The sequence below is a fragment of the Botrytis fragariae genome, assembly GCF_013461495.1.
Source record: "Botrytis fragariae strain BVB16 chromosome Unknown tig00000163, whole genome shotgun sequence".
NCBI lineage: Eukaryota > Fungi > Ascomycota > Leotiomycetes > Helotiales > Sclerotiniaceae > Botrytis > Botrytis fragariae.
In genome coordinates this window covers 833,432-855,246 of record NW_023500999.1, presented here as the reverse complement: position 1 = coordinate 855,246, position 21,815 = coordinate 833,432, and the positions used below count along the sequence as shown (strand labels likewise).

Below are 21,815 nucleotides of genomic sequence, written 5' to 3'. Positions count from 1 at the left end.
ATAGAATCAATATGTCACCAGACATTTCAAGAATGAAACTATAACCTGGAACTTATATTTTCTCAACGTCTGTTTTGAGTGCTAACTAATCACTATCTCAGAGGCTTAAGGATGTGAGATGTGCGGTGAAGCTTTTTGATCTTCAGATCTCTAGCATGTATCTGAAAAATTCTGGAGTATATCATGAATCATTGTCAAAGATTCATGTCGAAATTTTAATATCAACAGTATATCAACCCAAATCAACTAGCGCTCGAAGCAGGAAAGAAAATGATCTGAAAGGAGGATAATTAATGCTCATGGCATTTTTCCAAGAAGCTTGTCGGAAGCCGTGTATACATTATAGCCGGTAGAAAAGAAAAGGGGCTACCGGGAGCTCACCGAAAGTTCAACGAGAGTTATATATCACGCCAGGAAGAAAGAACAGATACAAAGAACTCTTCTACCTCCCGAAACTTTTAGCTATTTGAGATAAGTAGCTTCACTGGGATTTGCAGTATCTACGGACTGTTGACCGAGCTTATATATCTTGTACAACTTTGATCACACGGTGCCAGGGTGTTGCACTCCTTTGATGCACCTTATTATCTCCAAAACATGGTACATAAGAATTTGATCTTTCTGTAAAGCAGCTAGATCGTAGCCTTGTACTATGCTCCGTGGAACTGTTGAGTTTGATTGACATGAGGTCCCCAAAACATGGCTTACATAACGAGATGTGGTGTTAGACCTCGTAAGATGTGTCTTTAGTAAATTGCACACATCAAAGGCTAGTAATATCATGTGACATTAGTCAAAGGTCGATAAACCCACATCTTCGAGATCACTAGGAATTGAATTGAAGCAAAACGTGAGGTAAATAGATTATCTCTTTCTTTGATCACCATTCTCAAGTATAAACATAACTCCACAAAGTCTCACACTTCCCAAACTATTCAGTATGGAATCACATATTATATCCCCGCCCAAGAGCAAACGTCCGCCAAAACCTAAACCTCAAAATCCCATCGAATCCACCATTCGATCATTTTTCCAAACACTTCCTTCCACGTTATTTTCAGAAATCTCGGCTTCCCTCGACTTGCTTGTATCCACCTCCCCCAAGCGCTGGGTGATATACTCACCCATGCTTCTCCTCCCCTCTGGATCATTCTCATCGCCACATTGGATCTCTCTCCTCTCTCTTATTTCCCCTTCCCAAAAAGAAGCATTCTTTACACAAATTCTGCAGAGCGTGTCAAAGAAAGAAGGCAAGAAACTCACGCATCTTGCTATTAATGCTGGCATACCTCTTCATGAGAAAGAGAAGGAAGGAGAAAACGGAGAAGAAAATATCTTGAGAAGTCCTAGTGGATTACTCATGTTGCATGGAGATTTTGGCCCCGATTTTAAAGGTGACGAACCTACGGAAGAAGATTTCGAAAAAGCGTTTTGGGTGAGTACGAAGCAGAATGGGATTGAACAGGTGTGGGCGCCTAGATGGACTATGTTTAGTAGGGGGAATGTGAAGGAGAAGGCTCGGCTGTTGGGGTTTCATGATGCTGTTTCGATGGAGAGCGGGAATGGGAAGAGGGAGATAGGGAAGGAAGAGAGGAGGAATTGGACGGCGGTGGATTTGTATGCGGGGATTGGATATTTCGTGTTTAGCTATGTGAAGATGGGGGTGAAAAGGGTAGCCGGGTGGGAATTGAATGGATGGAGTGTTGAGGGATTGAGGAGAGGAGCGATAGCTAATGGGTGGGGAATAAGGGTTGTGAAGAAGGGGGAAGTGGTTGAAGAAGTTGAAGATGAGAAGATTGTGGTATTCTTGGAGAGCAATGTGGAGGCTGAGAGGAGGTTGGAAACTATAAAAGGCCTCGGGTCAGTGAAACATGTAAATTGTGGCTTCTTGCCTACAAGCGAACCTACATGGAAATCGACTGTGGAAATTCTGGGAGAGGATGGATGGTTACATTTACATGAAAATGTCGGGATTGCAGATGTGGAAAGAAGGAAAGGGGAGATTGAGACAATGTTCCAAGCCTGGCTTAAGGAACGAGCTGATGGAAGGAATGTGACGGTTGAGCATGTCGAATTTGTTAAGACTTTTGCTCCCGATGTTTGGCATTGTGTTTTTGACGTTTACGTCGGTAGATAAACCATAGACATCATGATATCCAACTGATGCAAATCTTCCAATTCAGAAACAGAATGATGTGGTTGGTTATTGACTGAGCTCAACTGCGGGAGCCATACTAGAAATATGCAGTAGAAAAGAATGTCCTTAGCGCATCTCATCGTATGATCCACCAAAGAATACTTCAAACCCCTAGATACATCAAATTCTCCATTTCCTTCCTTCCTTCCTTCCTTCCATTAAAGTCATAGCCAACCTCGAGATAACCACAATCATGAACCAACCTATTTCACCCAGACCATCACAAGCGAAATTGAGCCCAAACTCCAGAATTATCGTGGACACTAAAAATCCTCTTAATGGACCCATCCAAATCATTTGCGAGTTTTTTGCTTTTTATGGTCACTATATTATTCATACGGCCAGACTAATCTTTGGCTAAAGCTTATCATGGATATATACCTAGAAGAGTGGTGATATATCAGTGTTTCCACCGTAATGCTTCCATAATTGAACAGATAACATGTTCAACTCCTCCAAATGTATTTAAATCACACCGGCAGCACCATAGAAGTCGACACCGATTTCTTGTCCGACAATATCGCATAGACGGCGACGAACTCATCTTTCACACCAAGATTATTTCAGGAAATGTTTGGAGCACATAGTCGACTATGGAGAAATGACCTGGCCTTCCGTATCGATGAGATGAAAGAGTGAATACTCAAACCACGAGAGGGTGGAGGAGTTACTGTACCATATACACACGTCACGCGTATACCCTTTCCGTAGACAAGCGAACTTTCGCAAAAGCTCCTCATCTCGCAAATCGAGACGTCGAAAAACTTACTATAAGCTCAATATCAGCATTTGATTTCTATACCTAAAGCCCATAAATGTATGATAAATGTTAAATCACTCCTTACCAATTACAAGAGGGGGAATAAAAACATACGCAATAAGTCATTTCGTCAACGCAAACTTACCCATCGCCTCTCCAACACTACCACCAAATTCGCTTAAATCCTCATATATATATATTCAAACAACGTCTTCACTTTTGGTCATTAGCACTCCATTCGGGTCGCCTTGGCGCAGTTGGTCGGCCGCTGCGTTATAACCACCTTCGGGTGGGTGGAGAGTCTGAGCAGCGAAGCGACAGTGATGCCCTCATATCGAAGAGCGCAGCCGGAAATTAACTTCATTTCAGAGAGGTTTCCCTCTAGACGGTTTTTTGCCATTTTTGATGGTTGAATTTCTTTTTGCTTTGTATGAGAAAAGAGGGTGGCTGGTTGGATAAACCTTATTTTGGCTCAAGATCAGAGAAGAGTATTTGGAAAGCTCCAGCCTCCTTTGAAATCGAAATGAGTACATAAACGATGGAGGAGATAATCTGCCACTGGCAAGATATGAATAAATGATAAATGCGCGCACATGACGCTTCCGATTGTTTAGATGGCTTGGGAGAGTGTATGCATGTGAAAGCTAGGATGTTGGGAAAGGTATCTCTGTATGTACTGATACTTATCTAGTAGGTGTAAAATCTATTCATCTTAACGTCTTAACATTATGTCTATACTTTCAAACATAACCAATCATTGTTTATCCTTTCTGAACTTATCAGGAATATTTTGTTCAACAATGGACATCTTATCCAAAGCTGCAACTCTATCGGCTTCATCTTCCAATTCATCATGCTTCTTAAAATGTTCAATATCCTCCGGGTGTATTAGATCCTCTTCCTTCGTATTCTCGTCGTGGTATCTGCTTCAAATTAGCCCGAGATTCTTTCATGATAACATTCCCTCCCTTTATTTTCTCCTAGGGAAGTGATACGTACTTCTGCCAATGATGAATCTCATACTCCATCTCAATGTCCCAATGATGACCAGGTCCCAATCCAAAATCCGGTAACAATCCTCCAGTCCCCGAATATCTATCCCATTCTTCCCTTTCCACTTGTCCGTTATTATTATTATCCATCAATTTTAATATCTCCTTCAGTATATTATCCTTCTTATCCTGCGGCACATCTTTTGCGGTTTCATCTTCCATGCCGTAGAATTTGAGGATTTCCGCTTGGTCCCATACACCGTTGTTATCGAAATCATGCAGTGTGAAGAAGGCACCGGCATCAAAGTTTTCTATATGATGTTCCTCTATTTGCACATTAGTCAATTGATACACAACATCGGCGTCGAAGTCAAAAATGAATGAATTGGAAGGAATCTCACCAGCCATATGTCTAGTACCCCAATCCGCGTCTGGATCCACGGTCAAAGGTTTCTGATGTGCTACACCTCCATGTGCAACGACCAATCCGACACAAGCCAAAAGCCCACCTATCCTTCCAAGTCCCAAAGTCATTATCGTAGGTCGTTAAAGGTAATTATGATGAAAGGTGTTATTTTGTCGCAAAAAGTATGAAGTCAGTATCGGATTATTGGAGACGGGAATCACATCGTCGAGACGAGACGCTTGGATGTAGAATTCAGGGGTAAGCTCCGGGCCCGACGTCAGTACAAGGATTCGACAGGGTGTGTACTCGAGGCTGGACCTTTATTTTTTGAGCTGCCGTATATTTACACATAACGGTTGAGCTTAGATATATATCGAGATCTTTATCAATGCCATAACTTTTCAACTATGCCCAAATTTCTCCTTCACAACAACAATTGAACACACCACAAGAATTGTCGCACTCAAAAAATGAATCAAGCCACCTCACAAGTCCTCTCGAATCTCATTCCCCGACATTCTGGCACCCTCCCCCCCGAGCTCCTCGCTCTAACCAGTTCTCTCATTTCCCAATCACGCCTGAGATGTTCATTAAGTCAAGAGCAGGAAATTGGGAGGACGTATGCCTGTGCCAATCTTGCTTGCGAACGGTTTGTTTCCCAAACAATTGACTATATTTCTTTGTCCATCTACTGACCAAATTCTAGTTTAAAAACAACCTTGAATCTCCCCAAAATCGAACCTCGACCTCCACTTCCTCCCAGAGTTTACAAGAAACTATACGCATATATTGAGGATACACTAGCTAGCACAACACCGAAGAAACGCGCCAGAGTTGAGGGAAGTGGAATTGAAAGTGGAAATGCGACGCCGAGTAGACAATCATCTAAGAAACGCACACCAGGCCATAATGATACGCCTATAAAAACTACGCTCCCGCAACGAGGTACGCCATCCAAATCAAAAAGTCTCGCGAGTTTTCGCACTCCGAAGAAAGGATTGCGGTATGAGAAGAGAGATGAGACGAAGATACCAAGGTGGGTGGGTGTGATAGGTAGAGAACTCTGTGCGAAATTGGGGATGAAGGAAGCTACGCCGCATGTTTTGGCTGGGGTGGAGAGTCTGATATTTTGGGAGGAAGAGAAGATGAGGAAGGGCGAGGAGATAATGGGGAGGTGGCCGGCGATGATGATGGCGGTTTGGAGTATTGTTTGGGGGAAGTTGAGGACGGGAGAGGAGGTGTTGAGTGATGAGGAGTTTAAGGAAAAGAGATTGGAGACTTTGCAGGTGTTGAGATTGGCAAGAGGAGATGAAGAGGTTGAGAGGAAGGTTGGGAGTGGAGGATGGGAGGGCTGGGATTTACCAGAGGAGGATGAGGATGAGGAGGAGGAGAGGAGTAATGCGAAAGATGTTAATGGCTGGATGGCGGAGATTTGCAATAAAGGGTGTTTGGAAATGGATTGGTATCAAAATATGGTTCGACCAGACGGTTCAGATGATACGGAAGATGACCAAGAACGAGAGGATGCTCTAGATGAAATCCAAAGAGTGCGAGTTCGCGAAGACGAAATGAGATATGGACTGGGAACAATGCGACAAGCGAAAGTAGACTACTTGACAGAGAAGAAGAGAGCTGAATACAAGGCGTGGAAAAGGAATATCCTGGCTAAGATTGCACGGCTACAGAAAGAGGGAAAGAAAGGACATGTGATGGATATTGAAGCATAATGAATGTGTTAGTGTGTTGGGATTGATACCCTTATGGAGTTGATAACAATGATTACTGGGACTTGGTCATTATCCAATTCAAGATTTGTTCTACACGTCGAGGTTTTGTTTCCAGATTCTTATGAATTTCTATTCATTCTCGATGACACAAGAATACGATTTCGTACATGCTGATTGGAAGCCAATAAAACAAACTATCTCACCCATTTGACAATCCACCTGAACTTCCCCTCCTCCTCTCCATCACACACCCACAAGCCACACACCTCGCTCCCTTCTCATCCATTACTATCCCATAGAACCCAATGATCCAATAAACCTCCCTCGCCAATTCCCACAAAATACTCTCACATGTATATCATATTCCCCACTCGACCGCGCCCTACCTACCAGTCAGTATACCTACCATGACCAATTTCCGTATTTCTCATTTTGACGAGCTGAGATGTAGGAAGGAGAGTTTTGTGGGGTTGATTTGCATTGGTTTTGTATTAGGTGTAGATATATGTGTATGTTACTCGTCCACCTAGTATGTAAATAGAAGAGTAATTTGAGGAGAGTATGAGAACGGAGTGGGTGGAATTTGTGTGTTTGTTTGTTTGTATAGAGTTGATATGAGGTAGGTATCTTATAAGAGCTAGTTGGGGTAGAGATAGAAATCAGATTGATTTCACATTGAAGATTTCATCTATAATCTATTGGTAAAATAGAGGCTATACTTACCTATAATTTCAACGAAAGCTTTATCCATGAAGTTCCCTCTACCGCTAGATATTGAGATATGGAAAGAGGGAGAATAAAACGTAGAGAAAGTCAGTCATGGAAATGTCGAAAGAGAACTATCCATGATTTGGATTCCTTGAAGTTATTCGTTCTTACTTTGTTATGCTCTCTCGCTGTTGGGTATACAGCCGTAGCCCTTAACATATGTCGAGAATAAAAATTTGATATGAAAGACCTTTTTCAAGCGAGAAAGATGCTGTGCTTTGATTTGAAGTTCTAAGAGATATAGTTGGTGTTTGGATGAAATCTAAAGTATGGGACAGTGCGAAGGGAAACAAAGAGAAGAATGATTACACTTCTGAAGTTGATACTGGTTTACTTTACAAGGTATGTTCTGTCTGTACCGTGTGCTAAGAAGAAAACTTTTTTATCATGGTAAGAGACTGATATTTTGAAAGGATTTGATGCAAGTTGAAAAACTTTCACACTTTCTGTCGCTATTGATGCTGTGTATGCAGAACTGTTGGGATGGATAGGCAATAGCTCTGACATATTTCAGCACTATTCACGTGTAGTGATTCTAATATCTCTTTGGATATTCAGCCTCTCTGAGAGGTGAAGTAGAATACTTGTGCATAGATCTCGACTCAAAATGTCACATGGCCAATTGTACCGTGGTAGGTACATGGAATATACGCGTAAATACTTGTGTATCTCAATATTTTGTAAGCTTTACAAAAGATTATTCATATCGCCAGATTATCCGAAATAGAGGTCGACGAGACGTCCATTTTAGCAGATCACCTTCAGGAACGTGAGGAGCCACTTGATCCTCGAATGCTCTGAAGGGCGTAAACATTCTCCGAATAGTCCGTACATAAACTGCCGGTTATAGGAAAATGTGTATTTGACGTCAAATGTAAGGGTTTCCAGGCCGTGGTAGCTTTCGGAATCTATCTTGCATCGCCGTGAACCTTTATTTGGCCGTCTTCAAGACGGCCGGCCTCCGGATCAGAGGAGCGTGTTGGCCAAAGCGTATTAGTAGTCAGGACGTTGAGTATCATTGGTAGAGGTATGATAAGCTGATGATTCGGCCGACGATCCCATCTGTTCGCCGGAATATTTGCACGGAGAATTCAGCATACCGGTTTGATAAACCACGCAACGGTTTCGCGATGTATGATAAGATTTAGGGAGCCCGTTGAGGGAGGGAAAAGCAATATAGCTGAATATTGGTAAGCCAAGCTTCGGGCTATCGTGATTTGTGATTTGTGATGATGATTGGTAATACTCACAGTGGATTGTCACCTCGAGAGTTAAGAAGTTGTGCCGACTACTGTGCATACCTACATAGCACAGCTCCACGCAGTTCAGCCTCGCATGAAGAGGATTTCTTGGGTTCACTTGATGTGCGCTTGGACAATTGAATGTTTGGCCCGTGCCGATGGTACTGCACGAACCATGCAGATGGCTCAGTGGATTCGCGAGAGACGGAATAGTGATGATGAGATGCGAGAGAAAGGTGGTATTCTCGTACCAGACTGTCAAGTGATTGAGAGATTATGCTACCTATATGAAGAGATCGCCACCCCTCGAGCCACTGTACAAACTAATCTCAGATAGTTGAGATTGAAGATTACTTATGCACCGCAAGTGAAACCATCCGACTTGAGCTTAGAAATATTCTCCGGTTGACCAGACAAAGATTCTCGTTGAGTTTCGTGCCGCGAATCCCGTTGGCGAATGAGGCCTTTTCATTGCGTCTAATCTTGATAATGTAAGAATGGTCAAGTGTGTAATCTTAGAATGACATTGGCACTCATAATGAGCCTCAGTTAAGGCTGTTTCCAGCCAGCATGATAGCATCACTATGTCAACCATATTCAGTTTGTCAATATAATACTACACAAGATCTGCCTAGACAGGGGTCAACGTGATTGTTCTGGCGTGTCAACGACTATATCAAAGCGTGCTTATATGTATAATATGTACGTCGTAAGGCATGCATGATAAAATATTCCGATGCATGCAGTAGTGATCCAGCTGACGATCAAGGCGACAGGTACTCGAGTACAACCGATGAACATGTTATCTAGATGAATGTTGAGGTTACCCACAAATCTTGGAGGGGAAGTAAGAGGCGGATCTCACGAAGTCACATTTTGCATACTTTGGGGCTTCTGAGGATAAGACTTGTACTTTGTATGGATGACGCCTCTGCAGTCTTGAAGATATGTTTCGAAACATTACTTTAATCTCAAGCTGAGATCTCAAGGCGATAGAGACAGTGCAATCTCCGCAAGGCGTTAAAAATCCCAAGGAGTGGAGACAACGAAAGCATTGTGAATTTAAGTTTCAAGTTGTGGTAGAGTTTTTTCTATGAGACTAGACAATCATAATGATTTTCATTTACCCAAGCGACCGAGACTTCATTAAGTTCAATTCCCATTACATATAGCCGTTCTCAAGCCGTTATCTTTGCATCTTAGCTTCGCATTTGACGACCCCTGCGAGACCTGGTTGGTAGACCGGTTGGTAGACTGGTAGGAACTTCACATCTATTGCCTACTCTGTAAACATCTGGGGAGTCGGAACACATTGTCTGCTTACGCTATTGGCCAATAATCACAATGATAGGTACTAGGCAGTTAATCATGTAGAAATCCATTGCACATTTCACACCTGCATCAAACGGCGTGCCGCTTCCTTCACGACTCAATGATCCTTCATTGTCGCTGTCCTCATCCTTCACCCCTTTATTCGCCATCAATGGACCTTCTCGAGATATCGTCTGATCTTTTCCATCTCACCAATCTGTCACTGTGTCAAAAGAAGGGTAAAAATCTAGCTTCCAAGATCTCGACAAGGTTGATCCTCACACAATAGATATACTTGGGATGAAAAAAAGATCAAAAGGGAGTCCAAGTCCCAATTGTGCCACCGCCATAAATAAATTTAACCCCAACCCCCTTTTGAAAACTGGTACCCTAGATACATAATACACGCTTTGTACATCTTGTCCCTTGCTGCCTCGTGTGCTATCTAGGATCTAGGGGGCTCGATTCTTTTTATCAATCGCCGAATGCTTTTGGTATTGGCCTCTCTTCGTGGGGAACACAAGGAAGGCAGCTTCCATGTTGTCTGGCATCATACGATGTACTCTGCAAACCTCCAGCTACCTATGCATCTGTACTAATGTGTGCTTCGCATACGACAAACGAGAAAAGGAGGTGAGGGAGAGAGGGGATTGAGATTGAGTACGTCTTTTCGGATCAACACTTTTAATTGTTTTATTATTTAATTTATCAGGTGAGCTACATTGGAGATGAGATTCCTACTTGAGTGAATAGACATTAAAGTTTACGACCAAATAGTTCATTCTCTGCAGCACAGCAATTAGATATATCGTACCTGGATGAAGCAGGAACGCCAGGAACACCAGGGACCACCAAATGAAAGCGCCAGACAAGGATGGGAGATCGACCACATCGCCCCTGTCAGATTCCCAATGTGATATGCTGGAAGATTTGGAAAAAACCACAGGCAAAGGTTGTGAAGGTTCTGGGGTTAGCATGTTTAGTGAGAAAGTTAGAATGGATATAGTGGATGTAGTGGATGTAGTGGATGTAGTGGATGTAGTAGGTGCAGTAGATACAGTAGGTACAGTAGACACAGTACTTTCTTTGTAGACATAGTTCGTGGTGGGCATTGGTAGTGGATTCTAGAGTTTCGAGAGATACCCTGAGTAATACCCTGAGTACCTTAAGTGCTCCATAACAAGCTGATGAAATTTTTATACTTCTGTCTGCCAGACCCTGTCTCGTTGGTATATCGCCTATTATCTACCTAGTATTTCGTACAGAATAGGAACCTTCCTACCTAGAAGTTAGTAATAGTACCTACTACCTAGGTCGATAGTCGATGTTTGTTGGAGTTGAAAACCCCTGAATTTATGAATTTTTGACTTTGTGAATTTATTCACTCATACTAAATGGCCAGTCTTCCTATCATGCTCGTAGATAATAGGGAATTGGTAATAAATATCCACTATACCCTTATTCCAAATCTACAATGTACACTATACACTGCACTGTATACTGTACAGTACATCAGTACATACTGCCTAGGCACACATATATCCATAATTACATGCTACCTACTGCGTACCTACAGATTCGCCATGGCCACTTTCCTCAGACCCACGAACCGCACCGGCAAATTCCCCATTTCAGTCCTTTTCCTCATAGTCTCCGCCGAGTTGAAGCTTTAGGATTGGTTTGCGTGAATCTTCCCTCATTCGTAATTCTTCACATCCTTCCCTTCCTGCACAGTGCATACTCTGTACATACTTCGTACATACCTACCTACATACATACATACATCCACCCACCCATACATATTACATGCTCCGTACAATCGCGATCCATTCTTTTTCAGCATCCGGCGCAAACTGCCCTTTACTAACTTTACCACTGTCTTTCTCGTCTCTCTCTCTCTCTCGGACCTCACATCACCTCCAATCGTTTTTGTATACCTGATCATCCCTTTGTAACACATATTATTGTTCATACTTCTCAACCTGCATTAATACCGCCTATCCTAAAGGTAATTCAAGACGCGTGGAAGGAAAAGATATCGACATAATCAACATTTTGGTTGTTAATAAATCGACAACAACTATAACGCGTTGTTCATCTCCAACATTTCGCTTACCTCTCTGGTTGGTCCTGTTGGTCAGACGAAAAAAAAGGAAGCATTATACACCCTGGATAATAACAGGAGACGAGAGAGAAAGGAAGTCAAAACCTGCAGCACTCGATTCTTCAACTACAATATTATTCACTCTCATTCTGCCAATCTCCAATCAATGAATTTGCGTTGGGGGTTAACTATTTCCAACACTTTCTGATTACTTATCGAAACATCCAATCTATTTACAATCACAACGACATAATATTACACTGCGGTCTCCAGAACATTTTGTCGCAACGAACGCTCCAGTAGAGCCATGGCCAGCTCCCCTCCAGAATCGCCCCAAGTGAGTCTGCCTAGGCCCGCAAGCGCAATGATGAAAGGAGCACCAAGATCGAATAGTCGGATGAGCATGAGCAGTAAAACTGGAGGAAGTCGGGCCTCGGACGAGGATGGCAAAACTGCAGTCAAAGTTGGTAAGGAAGTCCTGATTGGTTTTCTATGTGCCGCTCACAATGCTAATATGAGTTACTTTTGCAGCTGTGCGAGTGAGACCACCCCTCCGACCAACCGATCCTGGCTTCGACCTCATCCCACAGAGATTTCAACGACCTATGGTACAGGTTACCTCACCCACAAACCTAGCGATCGAATCTCCCCAGGGAAAGAAGATATTCGTGTTTGACAGAGTATTTAGTGAAGATGTGGACCAGGAAGGAATTTGGGAATACCTGGTAGAGAGTACAAATGCCTTCATTCAAGGATACAATGTCTCTATGCTGGCATATGGACAATCTGGTGCTGGAAAGTCCTTCACAATGGGTACATCCGGTCCAGGCGAGCAAGGAAAATCCGAGGTTATGGGTGAGTTCGAAATCCGTCGCACTCGATCCGATATTGAACTGCTGCACAACGTGTTATGATGCTCAAATGGGGAAGATGCTAATATATGTGCAATTGTCTAGGTGTTATTCCACGTGCGGCCATGGCAATATTTGAGAAACTCGGCGGCGGGAAGCCGCAGCAATCCAATCGGAGTTCCATGACTGGTCTGAGAGCTCCCAAGAGGTACTCCACGATTCCTGCTGCTGTGTCTGCGGAGGACAAAACTTGGAGTCTCAAGGCAACGTATGTCGAAATTTACAACGAGCAGCTGCGAGATTTATTAGTTCCCGAACATACACCAGCTCATGAACGAGAGGTGGTCAATATTCGAGAGAACACCAAGGGTCATATTCTTCTTACCGGATTACACCAAGTCGAGATCAATACTGTGGAAGATCTCATGGCGGCACTAAACTTCGGGTCTATGATTCGCCAAACCGATGCAACCGCGATCAACGCCAAATCTTCACGATCTCATGCTGTGTTCAGTTTGAATCTGGTCCAGCGCAAATCGAAAGTAACACCAGGTGCTGAAAAGAGATTTTCCGTTCCACTAGAAGCTATGAATGGGGGAGAAGTGGTCACAATTGACAGCAAATTCCATTTTGTCGATTTAGCTGGCAGTGAGAGATTAAAAAATACTGGCGCACAAGGAGAAAGAGCTAAAGAAGGTATTTCCATCAATGCTGGTTTGGCTAGTTTGGGCAAAGTTATATCGCAATTGTCATCCCGACAAGCCGGATCCCACGTGTCGTACCGAGACTCAAAACTCACTAGGTTACTCCAGGATTCACTTGGAGGTAACGCGATCACTTACATGATTGCGTGTGTTACGCCGGCCGAATTTCACCTTAGCGAAACTCTGAATACAGTGCAATATGCTCAGCGTGCCCGCGCAATTCAAAGCAAGCCTCGAATCCAGCAAGTTTCAGATGAGAGCGATAAACAAGCTGTCATCGACCGCCTGAAAGCCGAAGTCGCTTTTCTTCGGGATCAGATTAAGCACAGTGAAAGCGGGGGTGATCGTCGTAGCAAGCCCACGAGTGAGAGGCCCGAGCGACAAAACGAACGAGAAGTGGAACTGCATAATCAGCTACTTGACACGCAGGAAAACTACACAGCCCTTAGCCAACGACATGCTAAGCTTATAGCGGAATTAGCCAGAGCCAGGGATGAGGAAGTTGCTGATAATCAGGCTCATGAAAATACGTTAGGTGACAGTGCCACAGAGAGACTAAAACGCTCGAACTCATTCGCCGAGGCGGTTGAACAAGTGGTTCTCGAATACGAAAAAACGATTCAAAGCCTTGAACATTCTCTCTCTAACACTCGATCATCTTTATCCAATACCGAAACTCAACTTTTGGAAAAAGAAGCAAAGTGTGCTTATGCCGAGACAGTTAATCAACAACTCCAAGCACGCTTACAAAAATTGGCCGATCGAGAAGCTAATACAGAAAGCTATTTACATGACTTAGAAACAAGGCTCGAAGGTCATACTTCAGGCGAAGACAAGAATTCGGCAATTGTCATGGAGCTCCGCAAAGAGATTGCTCGCATTCGCGAAAATGAAGCTACTTCCGAAGACTACATCTCGACTCTCGAGGAACGCTTAGCCGAGGCCGATCAAGATTCGGAGCTGATGCAACGTGAGATCGATCGATTGGAGCACGTTATTGAACGCCAACGAAGTCTTGGGAAATTGGATAGCTTGCTGTATGATTTGGATAGCATTCAACATGAAGGAAGAAATGGCGACGACCATAAAGCCCCGAATAGCAAGCGATCTTCTATTGGCATGAATAGCCGTCGACAAAGCCTTGCAAGTAGGAGAAATCAAAAGAATGTCATTCTAGAGACCGAAAACGAAAGTGATGAGGATTTCTCAGTAAGCCCCGCAAATGGCATCAGACCCGAGACTGATGGCCCCTCCGATCATGGAGAGTCAATTGAGCTCGAAACTCCCCTGAAAAGGTTAAGTGAAGAAATTGGTAGCCAGTATTCGCCACAAAGCCCGGCTCAGTCTAAGTTTGTCGAGGATAAGCTCGAAAGTGTTAGTCAAGAACTCGTTGATCTAAGAGTTGAGCATGAAGCTACTGTTGGTGAATATGATCTTCTCTCGAACAAATATGAAGAAGCTCTTCGTACACTGGCCGAACTTCAAGATGCTGTTGACGAAGCCCGTAATACCGGTGCACGTGATTCTATTTTGTCGACTCCTACGGCAAGAACAGCTTCTTTTTTAGCAGACGCGAGGGTGAACGAGCTAAAGGGCGGAGGACAATACTCATCCTCGCGATCACTTTCATCGGAATTGTCCTCAGCTGGGGAACTACCCACTACCGTAGAACAATCTGATGCTGAAGCCGTGATCAAAAATTCGGAGTCGGTAGCTACCTCAGATGAGGCCAGTGACACGACAAGTACGGCGGAAGTTGACAATCTGAGAAAGTTGGGCGCAGAGCACGAAGAGGCACAAGTGATGCTTGCCGAGAAATATGCCCAATTAGAAGAAGAACACATAGCGGCTCTTGATCGTATGGAGGAGCTCAAGGCCGAGGTTTCAAAGGCGAGAATGAATGCCGAAGCTACATCACCACGTTCGGGCACACCAGTTATACGCCGAAAATCCAGCCAAAACGTTATGATTATCGATCGGGCTCATAGATCATTCGCCTCTTTGAGAAATATTGCAGCGGAAAATTTTGAGCATAATCCTGATGTTATGGCGAACTTTGAGTTAAACTTGAACACCGCCATGCACGAATTACATACCCGCTCAGAGCGCATTCAGGAGCTCGAGGCCGACGTCACTACAGTCAAGAAGGAGTTGGAAACCAAGACAACTATTATAAGTGGGCTTGCAAGAGAACGATCAAGCATGAAGGCGTCACCTATGGATATGTCGCTGGTCTCAACTATGCAGGATCAGATCGTCAACTCGGAGAACCAAGTAAGAATGCTTCAGGAGACTCACAGTGCTCGTGAAAAGGAATTGCTTCAGCAAATTGAATCTCTTCGGACTTCCATCAATCTCAGTCATATGGTTAATGGTGACTCCGCCGACAAAGATACTTATGAGAGTAATGGAGCAGAGTATGATCACGAAAGAAAAATAGCAGAACTGAAAGCAGAAGTTATCAATTGGGAAGGAAAGCATCAGGCTGTATTGTCTTCTATGCAAAGTTCTCAAAATACACTCGAAGCTACTATATCTGAATTGGAACAACAGTTGACAAGCTTGGTAAGGAACGGGGAGCATAGGATCCGCGAAGTTGGAGATCATACCACACACGTTTCAAACTTGCAAAGAGAAGTTGAGGAACACAAGGCTTCTGTTGTCGCAAATGTCTCGCGATTCGCTGAGCTCGAGCAAGCCCATGCATCAACTCGTGAACAGCTCGAGGCAGCCGTCCAGTCAAAGAATATTGTCTCCGCCGAGATGGAAGGGCACAAAATTCTCGTGAATCGATTGGAAGAGCAGATCGCCGAGCATGAAAGCATTGTCAAGGCTCACCACGAAGGAATATCCCTCTTAAACGCAAACCATGCAAAGGAGATTGAGGAAATTCGCTCAAATAGCCAGGCTGACCACGAGGCTCAGGTGAACGAGTTAAAGGCTAAACATCAAGAAAGCACCGATGCACTGACAAGAGAGCTCTCTGACGCGCGAGATGATCTGACAAAGATCGCTACCCAGGTCGCGCTTGCACTTGGAGTAGATGTTAGCACAGAGAAACTACAAGATAGGATCACAGATCTCATTGCAAGCCAAAAAGCGCTATCGGATCAAGAAGCCAAAGTCGGCGAGCTCGAAAAATTCACTAAAGAGTTATCAACCATAAATCATTCTGTTATGAAGGAGCTAGAAGATACCAAGGCGGAACTGGCTAGTCTTTTGACCAAGACCACCGACGGCTCGAGACTGAGGGATGAAAATGCTACAGTCGCAGATCAACTAGCGGCTTTGAGAAAGGAGCTGCACGACCTTGAAACTAAGAACAAGAAAAATTCAAGATTAGTAGAAGAGCTTGAGGACCAACTTGCCTCAAATTTCGATGAGCATCAAGCTGCTAATAATCGTTTGTCTACACTCCAAACAGAGCGTAATGCTCAATTAGACGAAGCCAATGCAAATGCTCTTCGTGCTCAGACTGAGTTGGATGCGGTCAAAGAGGAACTCGCCACTCTTCAGGTAAGTTGCGAAGCTCGAGTTTATTTTGTGTATTAAGTATGTCTGACTCATTCAATAGGCCAAATACGAAGCTTTGCAAGCCGACGCCAGCAACAAGCGTTCCAACTCGATCACTTCGCGACTCCACAAATCGGCATCCGTGACTTCACTTCCATCACCACCCCCGGCAATTCCTTTACCGCCACTACCTGGGAATTCGGGAAATGCACAGACAGGGCCCGCTCCTTCAACATCGCCAGTTCCACCAACACCTACACAAGGTAGCTTCAATGCTCGCAACAGTAAAGACATAGCTGCAACTCAAATTCAAGAGGACCAAGAAGCTCGTATCCGCACTATCGAGAAGCACCTGTTCGCTGAAAAGCAACTCACATCCACCCTCGAAGAGGCTCTCACAGATCTCGAGAAACAAAGTAACAAGGTCAAAGCCGACTGTGATGCATGGCGAAGACGTGCCAATGAACTGGAAGTTGAACTGAAAGCTGCCGAGGAGAAGGCCAAGAATGGCGATGCCGAGAAGGAAAACCGATGGAGCCTAATGCAAGTCGAAGAGGAGAAGCGCAAGAGGAAAGAGGCAGAGCTCGCAAGGGCTCATCTTGAGGAACGTATGAATGCTCTTAGCAGCAAGAAAAAGAAGAAGGGCAGTTTGAATTGTTTCTAAAAGAATAATCCGAAGTTCTGTAGCAACATTTCCAAACTGCGTTTTCTTGCGACACTTCTGGCTTTCACTTTACGATTTATTCCCATCCTTCCTACATCTAATTCACGCCACTGTATTTTCTCTGAACGAATTCACTTGCCACAACATCCCACCGCAAACCCGCGAAAATTGCGAGCACTCCTCACAAGCCATATTCAAATATCGCGACTGTGGCATGAAAGCGAAGGTTTAGAATCGAATTTTTGCTTCACCCTAATCACCGATTTATTTCTTTGTACTTTAACGTCCCGCGATTTTACGAGATACCACAAAATTTCCAACTTGTTTACTTTTTTTTTGCGCCGCGGAAGACCTTTTTTTTTTTTTTTTTTTTTTTTTTTGATATCTTGAATTGGCGAGGGTGTTTATGGAGCGAAACGAAAATGGCAATTAACGGCATTGATGTTTACATTTCTCTAATTTGCTTATTTGCTTGTTTAGACTAGCGAATGATCTTTGCAATTTTGCTCTTTGATTCTTCTTTCTACTGTTTGGGAGGAAACACATTTTTATTATGCTCAGATAGAGATTTTTAGTTTTGATTCTTCATGTGATATGGTGGGGCAGAGATAGCTTGAAGGGTGGCGGATGGTGCTTGCATGATGGGTTTCCTGGTTGGCGAAGATACATATCGGTAGTGGGAGAGAAAGGAGTTAAGGAGGAAAATGGGAAGACGAAGAGTTCCTGGTGATAGTGAAGAATAATGACAAAAATGAGATCAACATTCTGATTGGATTTTTATGCACAAGAGCGACTACCTTGCTGGATTTGAGGTAGCATGAAACATCATAGCAGGAAGGAAAGAAGGAAGCGGGAAAATCCGGTTGATTAGACAACGCTACAGAGGAGATGAGGACGATATCCGGAGTACAAAACATGATGATAGTGTGCAGATCAAGAACAAATAGAATGATGATTTACCTTATACGCGATTTTCGTGCGCGTAGTGCTTTGGCTGATATGTTTGAGGCGTGCATCTTTGAATTTTGTCTTTTTTCTCGCCTTGTCGAAACGTGGGTTTTTGAGTTCTTGAGCTGGGAATTAGTAAAACAGTGTATTCGAGCTCTTACTCTCTCATTCAAGTGGAAACCCTCTTCGCAGTTCTGTATCCATTCTTTGGGCGATACCCTAAGAATACATCTCGGCCAGGATTAAGTTCATTGTGGAAGTTCACCCTTATTGAAAAAATTCACATTATTCTACTGGCTCAACATACTTATAAATCAAGTATCAATACAATCTTATTTATTATTTATTACACCAATCCATCAACGGCAATTCCTCGTAATCGGACAACGAATGCATAGTATAAAAAAAGTTGTTCGTGCACCCTACCGACCTCAGATAATTTCCCCCCTTTTGTGCTATCCGCGTTACACAATCGGTCTCGGACGTGGCTTTTTCCAAACCCGCGGAGAGGTGCGATTCCAAATGCTCGATAGTAAACCATTCAGTCGCGACATGGCTTTCAGAGTAGCAATCCAGTGATATCTCGTGAAAAGACGCAGGTAGAACTCCCGTACCAGCATTAACATGCCACATTTTTATAGCGTGGCTCGTGCTTAGACGAAGCGAATACCGGACGTATCTCCGAAGGAATGGTTGGTTCAGTTCAAAACTATACTTTCTACGGGGATCCTGATTGCTTCGAGGGCGTGTGAATGAGATCTTGTAATAGGTGGCGGGGGTGGTAGTTACACATAGTTAATCGAGGGAACGTCCTTGGATGCGCTGTTCTATGTATACATTTGAGGAGTTTTCTCGAGAAAAGCTTTCTCACTGGTAGTCTTTGTCATTCATTTGGGTGTCATAGCACCATGTCATGGCTTTAGAGCGTATCAAAGAACTAGCGCGTCTGTGTATTTGATACAAGGGTTGTATATCATGGTCAAGCGTTGCACTCGAGGTGCGCAGGTCAAATAGGAAGATAAGCCGAATGTGGTATCAAACCCGGTATACAGCACTAACATGTAATTGGTGATTGGATTGCTTGATCTCAGCACGCAGCTAAAGCTGGCATTATCCTGCTCAGTGCATTGGAAGTAAGGCGCACGGAGCTCCATTCTCCGGCTTTCTTGCAGTCCAGACCTTTACTCTTCAATGTTTTCTGGAGAACTTCGCAACAGATGACTCCAGAAGATGGATTTTCCTGATATGGATCTCTCGAACTTTGATCTACCAAACATGGATCTCCCAGACATGAATCCTCCAGACAGAGAACTTCAGTTGATACTTAACAGACTTCAGATGCTATGTTATCTGAATCGCTTGGTGGATGCAGGATTTGATAATTGGAAAGTGGTGAAGGACATCACCGAGAAGGATATGTGAGTAGATTGAGAGTAGAGGTCGCGGCAAAGGGAAGTACTGATGATCATAGGCAAATACTTGGAATGAAGCTGGGTCATATAAGAGTTCGTGGTAACAGAGAGGCAAGGTAGTGCTAGAATCGAAGACATTATTGATACTCTGATAGAAACTTCAACGGGAAATTGCGACTTCGCGAGGATGGCCCCAAAGTGCCCCACTCAATGGCCCATATGTTTGTTGTGGAGGACAGAAGCAGGAACCTGTGGAGTTAAAGGTAAAAACGACGTTCAACGAATACTTAGATATTGAATGAATTCCTTTCACGAAGATTGAACATTTTCTGATACGTCGTGGCTCAAATAGCAAGAAATAATGACACAGTTGACGGTTTCTGGAACCCAGTATTTCGTTGATGCCAATGGCATAGGCTAGTAATCACTCTCTTTGACTTCCATCTGCCAACCGAACATCTGGCTAATATGATGTCATTTAGATATTCCTCACCATCCCGGATTGTAATGGAGCATGCGCGAATAAATAAATTGAAGGAAAACTGTATGATTGTTCTCGGAAATCATGAGAGAAACTTTTGAATGAATTTTGTCTTCTTACCATAGCGCCATTCTACAGGTGACTTCGTGTAGTCATGATGCGTAATGCTTGTGCCCATTTTTTCCTTTTGGTATGTGAACATGAATAATCTCATCTGTGCCGACAAGCTTTGATGATGGCATGGATCTAATAGACAATTTTGGGAGATAAATTGATACCATTCATTTACGCTTGTTGGACTATCGATGTAAGGGTAACAAGAAGTTTTTAGATAGCGAAGGAGAATGATTGACGACAATGGATAAATTTGGATCACAATGGGGAGCGACAGAGAAAATCGAGGAGAAGAAGCAGAATTTGATGCAGAAAGCACTTTGACTTTCTACAATGTTATCATCTTGTGAGGAAAGAAGGAGATCAAGTTGAAGGAATTTAACTCCTCTCCTCTTTTCTCCTTTCATTTTCGCTTGCTTCCATTTCCTTCCCCTTCTGTCAAATAATCAGAACGTAACCATCTAATCAAGAATTTTTTCTTGCTTTCGTAATATTGATGGTACTCACTCCAAAACTAATTGAGTGATCACTCTTTCCTTCTTCCCTTCTACTTTTCCCTTGATGGTTACTCTAATTCCTAAATGACATCCATGATCGTTTCCAATTGACCTTTTCTTACGATGCTCCATTTTTGCTTAATTCCAGATTTCGACGTTGGCCCTTTGAGTCACACGAAGAACGAGAAGACGCGATACTCTCACCTCTACTTTGGAAGCAAATACTGTCGACCCCCCTTCCCTAAATCTATTGCCTTATGGTGTAATCTAGACGATGGCAACCTCTTGCATCCTCTCCAAAACTTTCGGTTCGCATCATGAGACTCTCGATGACAGAGGACTTGAAGTAATCTTTAGTAACTCGACGACCATCGCAGTTCAAAATTGAATCGCTACGTCATCAAGCCATACTAATACCCTGATATCCAACAGAGGCATTCTTATGACAAGAGTTGCGCATTCGTGGATATGATATATACACATGCACATGCAAAGATCGGTATGAAACATGAAACTTCCTCATCTACTGTAATACGGAGCAAGCGCCGGTTCCGCGTCAAGTATAGGTTACTAGAATGGGTTAGTAGATCATTGGGTCATACATGCGAGGGGTTAGATATAGTTCAGCCTTACAGCGGAGGAGTTGCTAACAGTTAAATAAACTAGCAAATGATTTTGAAGTAAAACAGTCTAATACGACCAACCCAGAAGAAGTACTATTTTCTCTTCATGCTTACAACCACGCTAGAAGCACACTTTGTGTAAAGGTTTAAGGGAAGTTCCACAGTCTCCAATATTCAGACTCGGTATGCTTGCATTCTACACAAACAAGACCGGAATTTGTTAGTTGGATTGAGCTTACGACGAGCATGGTAAGAAATGTTTGATGGAGGCAAAGGGAAGATGAAAAGTAGATGTCCTGCTTGGAGCGGGTGTGGCTGGTTGGATAGGTACACATCTCAGATTCAATCTGTGTTGTGACTTTACCATATGATATAATAAGTTCGATGTCTGAAACTAGATCGAGGTATGTATACTATAGATTCAGTCTGTGGAATGACTTCGAAGTTCGAGGTGAGTATGCATGATTCAAGCAACATTAGAAAAAGCGCCCATAATAGCTGT

General features: G+C 43.4%; 5 protein-coding genes across 5 annotated transcripts; 4 read left to right on the top strand and 1 right to left on the bottom strand.

The window, feature by feature from the left end:
* Positions 1-940: 940 nt before the first annotated feature.
* Bfra_009838 (putative trna wybutosine-synthesizing protein) lies at positions 941-2,137 on the top strand (the record flags this gene model as incomplete). The annotated part of the gene is made up of 1 exon (XM_037340175.1): positions 941-2,137. One exon carries the CDS (start codon positions 941-943, stop codon positions 2,135-2,137), a length of 1,197 nt encoding a protein of 398 aa, XP_037189398.1.
* Positions 2,138-3,711: 1,574 nt separating this feature from the next.
* On the bottom strand, positions 3,712-4,483 carry Bfra_009837 (putative secretory pathway protein; the record flags this gene model as incomplete). Its single annotated transcript, XM_037340174.1, has 3 exons — positions 3,712-3,880; positions 3,957-4,275; positions 4,351-4,483. 3 exons carry the CDS (start codon positions 4,481-4,483, stop codon positions 3,712-3,714), a joined length of 621 nt encoding a protein of 206 aa, XP_037189397.1.
* A 342-nt stretch (positions 4,484-4,825) lies between these two features.
* Bfra_009836 (putative origin recognition complex subunit 6 protein) lies at positions 4,826-6,082 on the top strand (the record flags this gene model as incomplete). Its single annotated transcript, XM_037340173.1, has 2 exons — positions 4,826-5,004; positions 5,062-6,082. The coding sequence occupies 2 exons, from the start codon at positions 4,826-4,828 to the stop codon at positions 6,080-6,082; spliced, it is 1,200 nt and encodes a 399-aa protein (XP_037189396.1).
* A 5,731-nt stretch (positions 6,083-11,813) lies between these two features.
* Bfra_009835 (putative kinesin family protein) lies at positions 11,814-17,238 on the top strand (the record flags this gene model as incomplete). Its single annotated transcript, XM_037340172.1, has 4 exons — positions 11,814-11,973; positions 12,038-12,361; positions 12,463-16,577; positions 16,636-17,238. 4 exons carry the CDS (start codon positions 11,814-11,816, stop codon positions 17,236-17,238), a joined length of 5,202 nt encoding a protein of 1,733 aa, XP_037189395.1.
* A 2,178-nt stretch (positions 17,239-19,416) lies between these two features.
* Bfra_009834 (putative hmg box protein) lies at positions 19,417-20,019 on the top strand (the record flags this gene model as incomplete). The annotated part of the gene is made up of 4 exons (XM_037340171.1): positions 19,417-19,604; positions 19,658-19,691; positions 19,754-19,861; positions 19,951-20,019. 4 exons carry the CDS (start codon positions 19,417-19,419, stop codon positions 20,017-20,019), a joined length of 399 nt encoding a protein of 132 aa, XP_037189394.1.
* Positions 20,020-21,815: the final 1,796 nt, after the last annotated feature.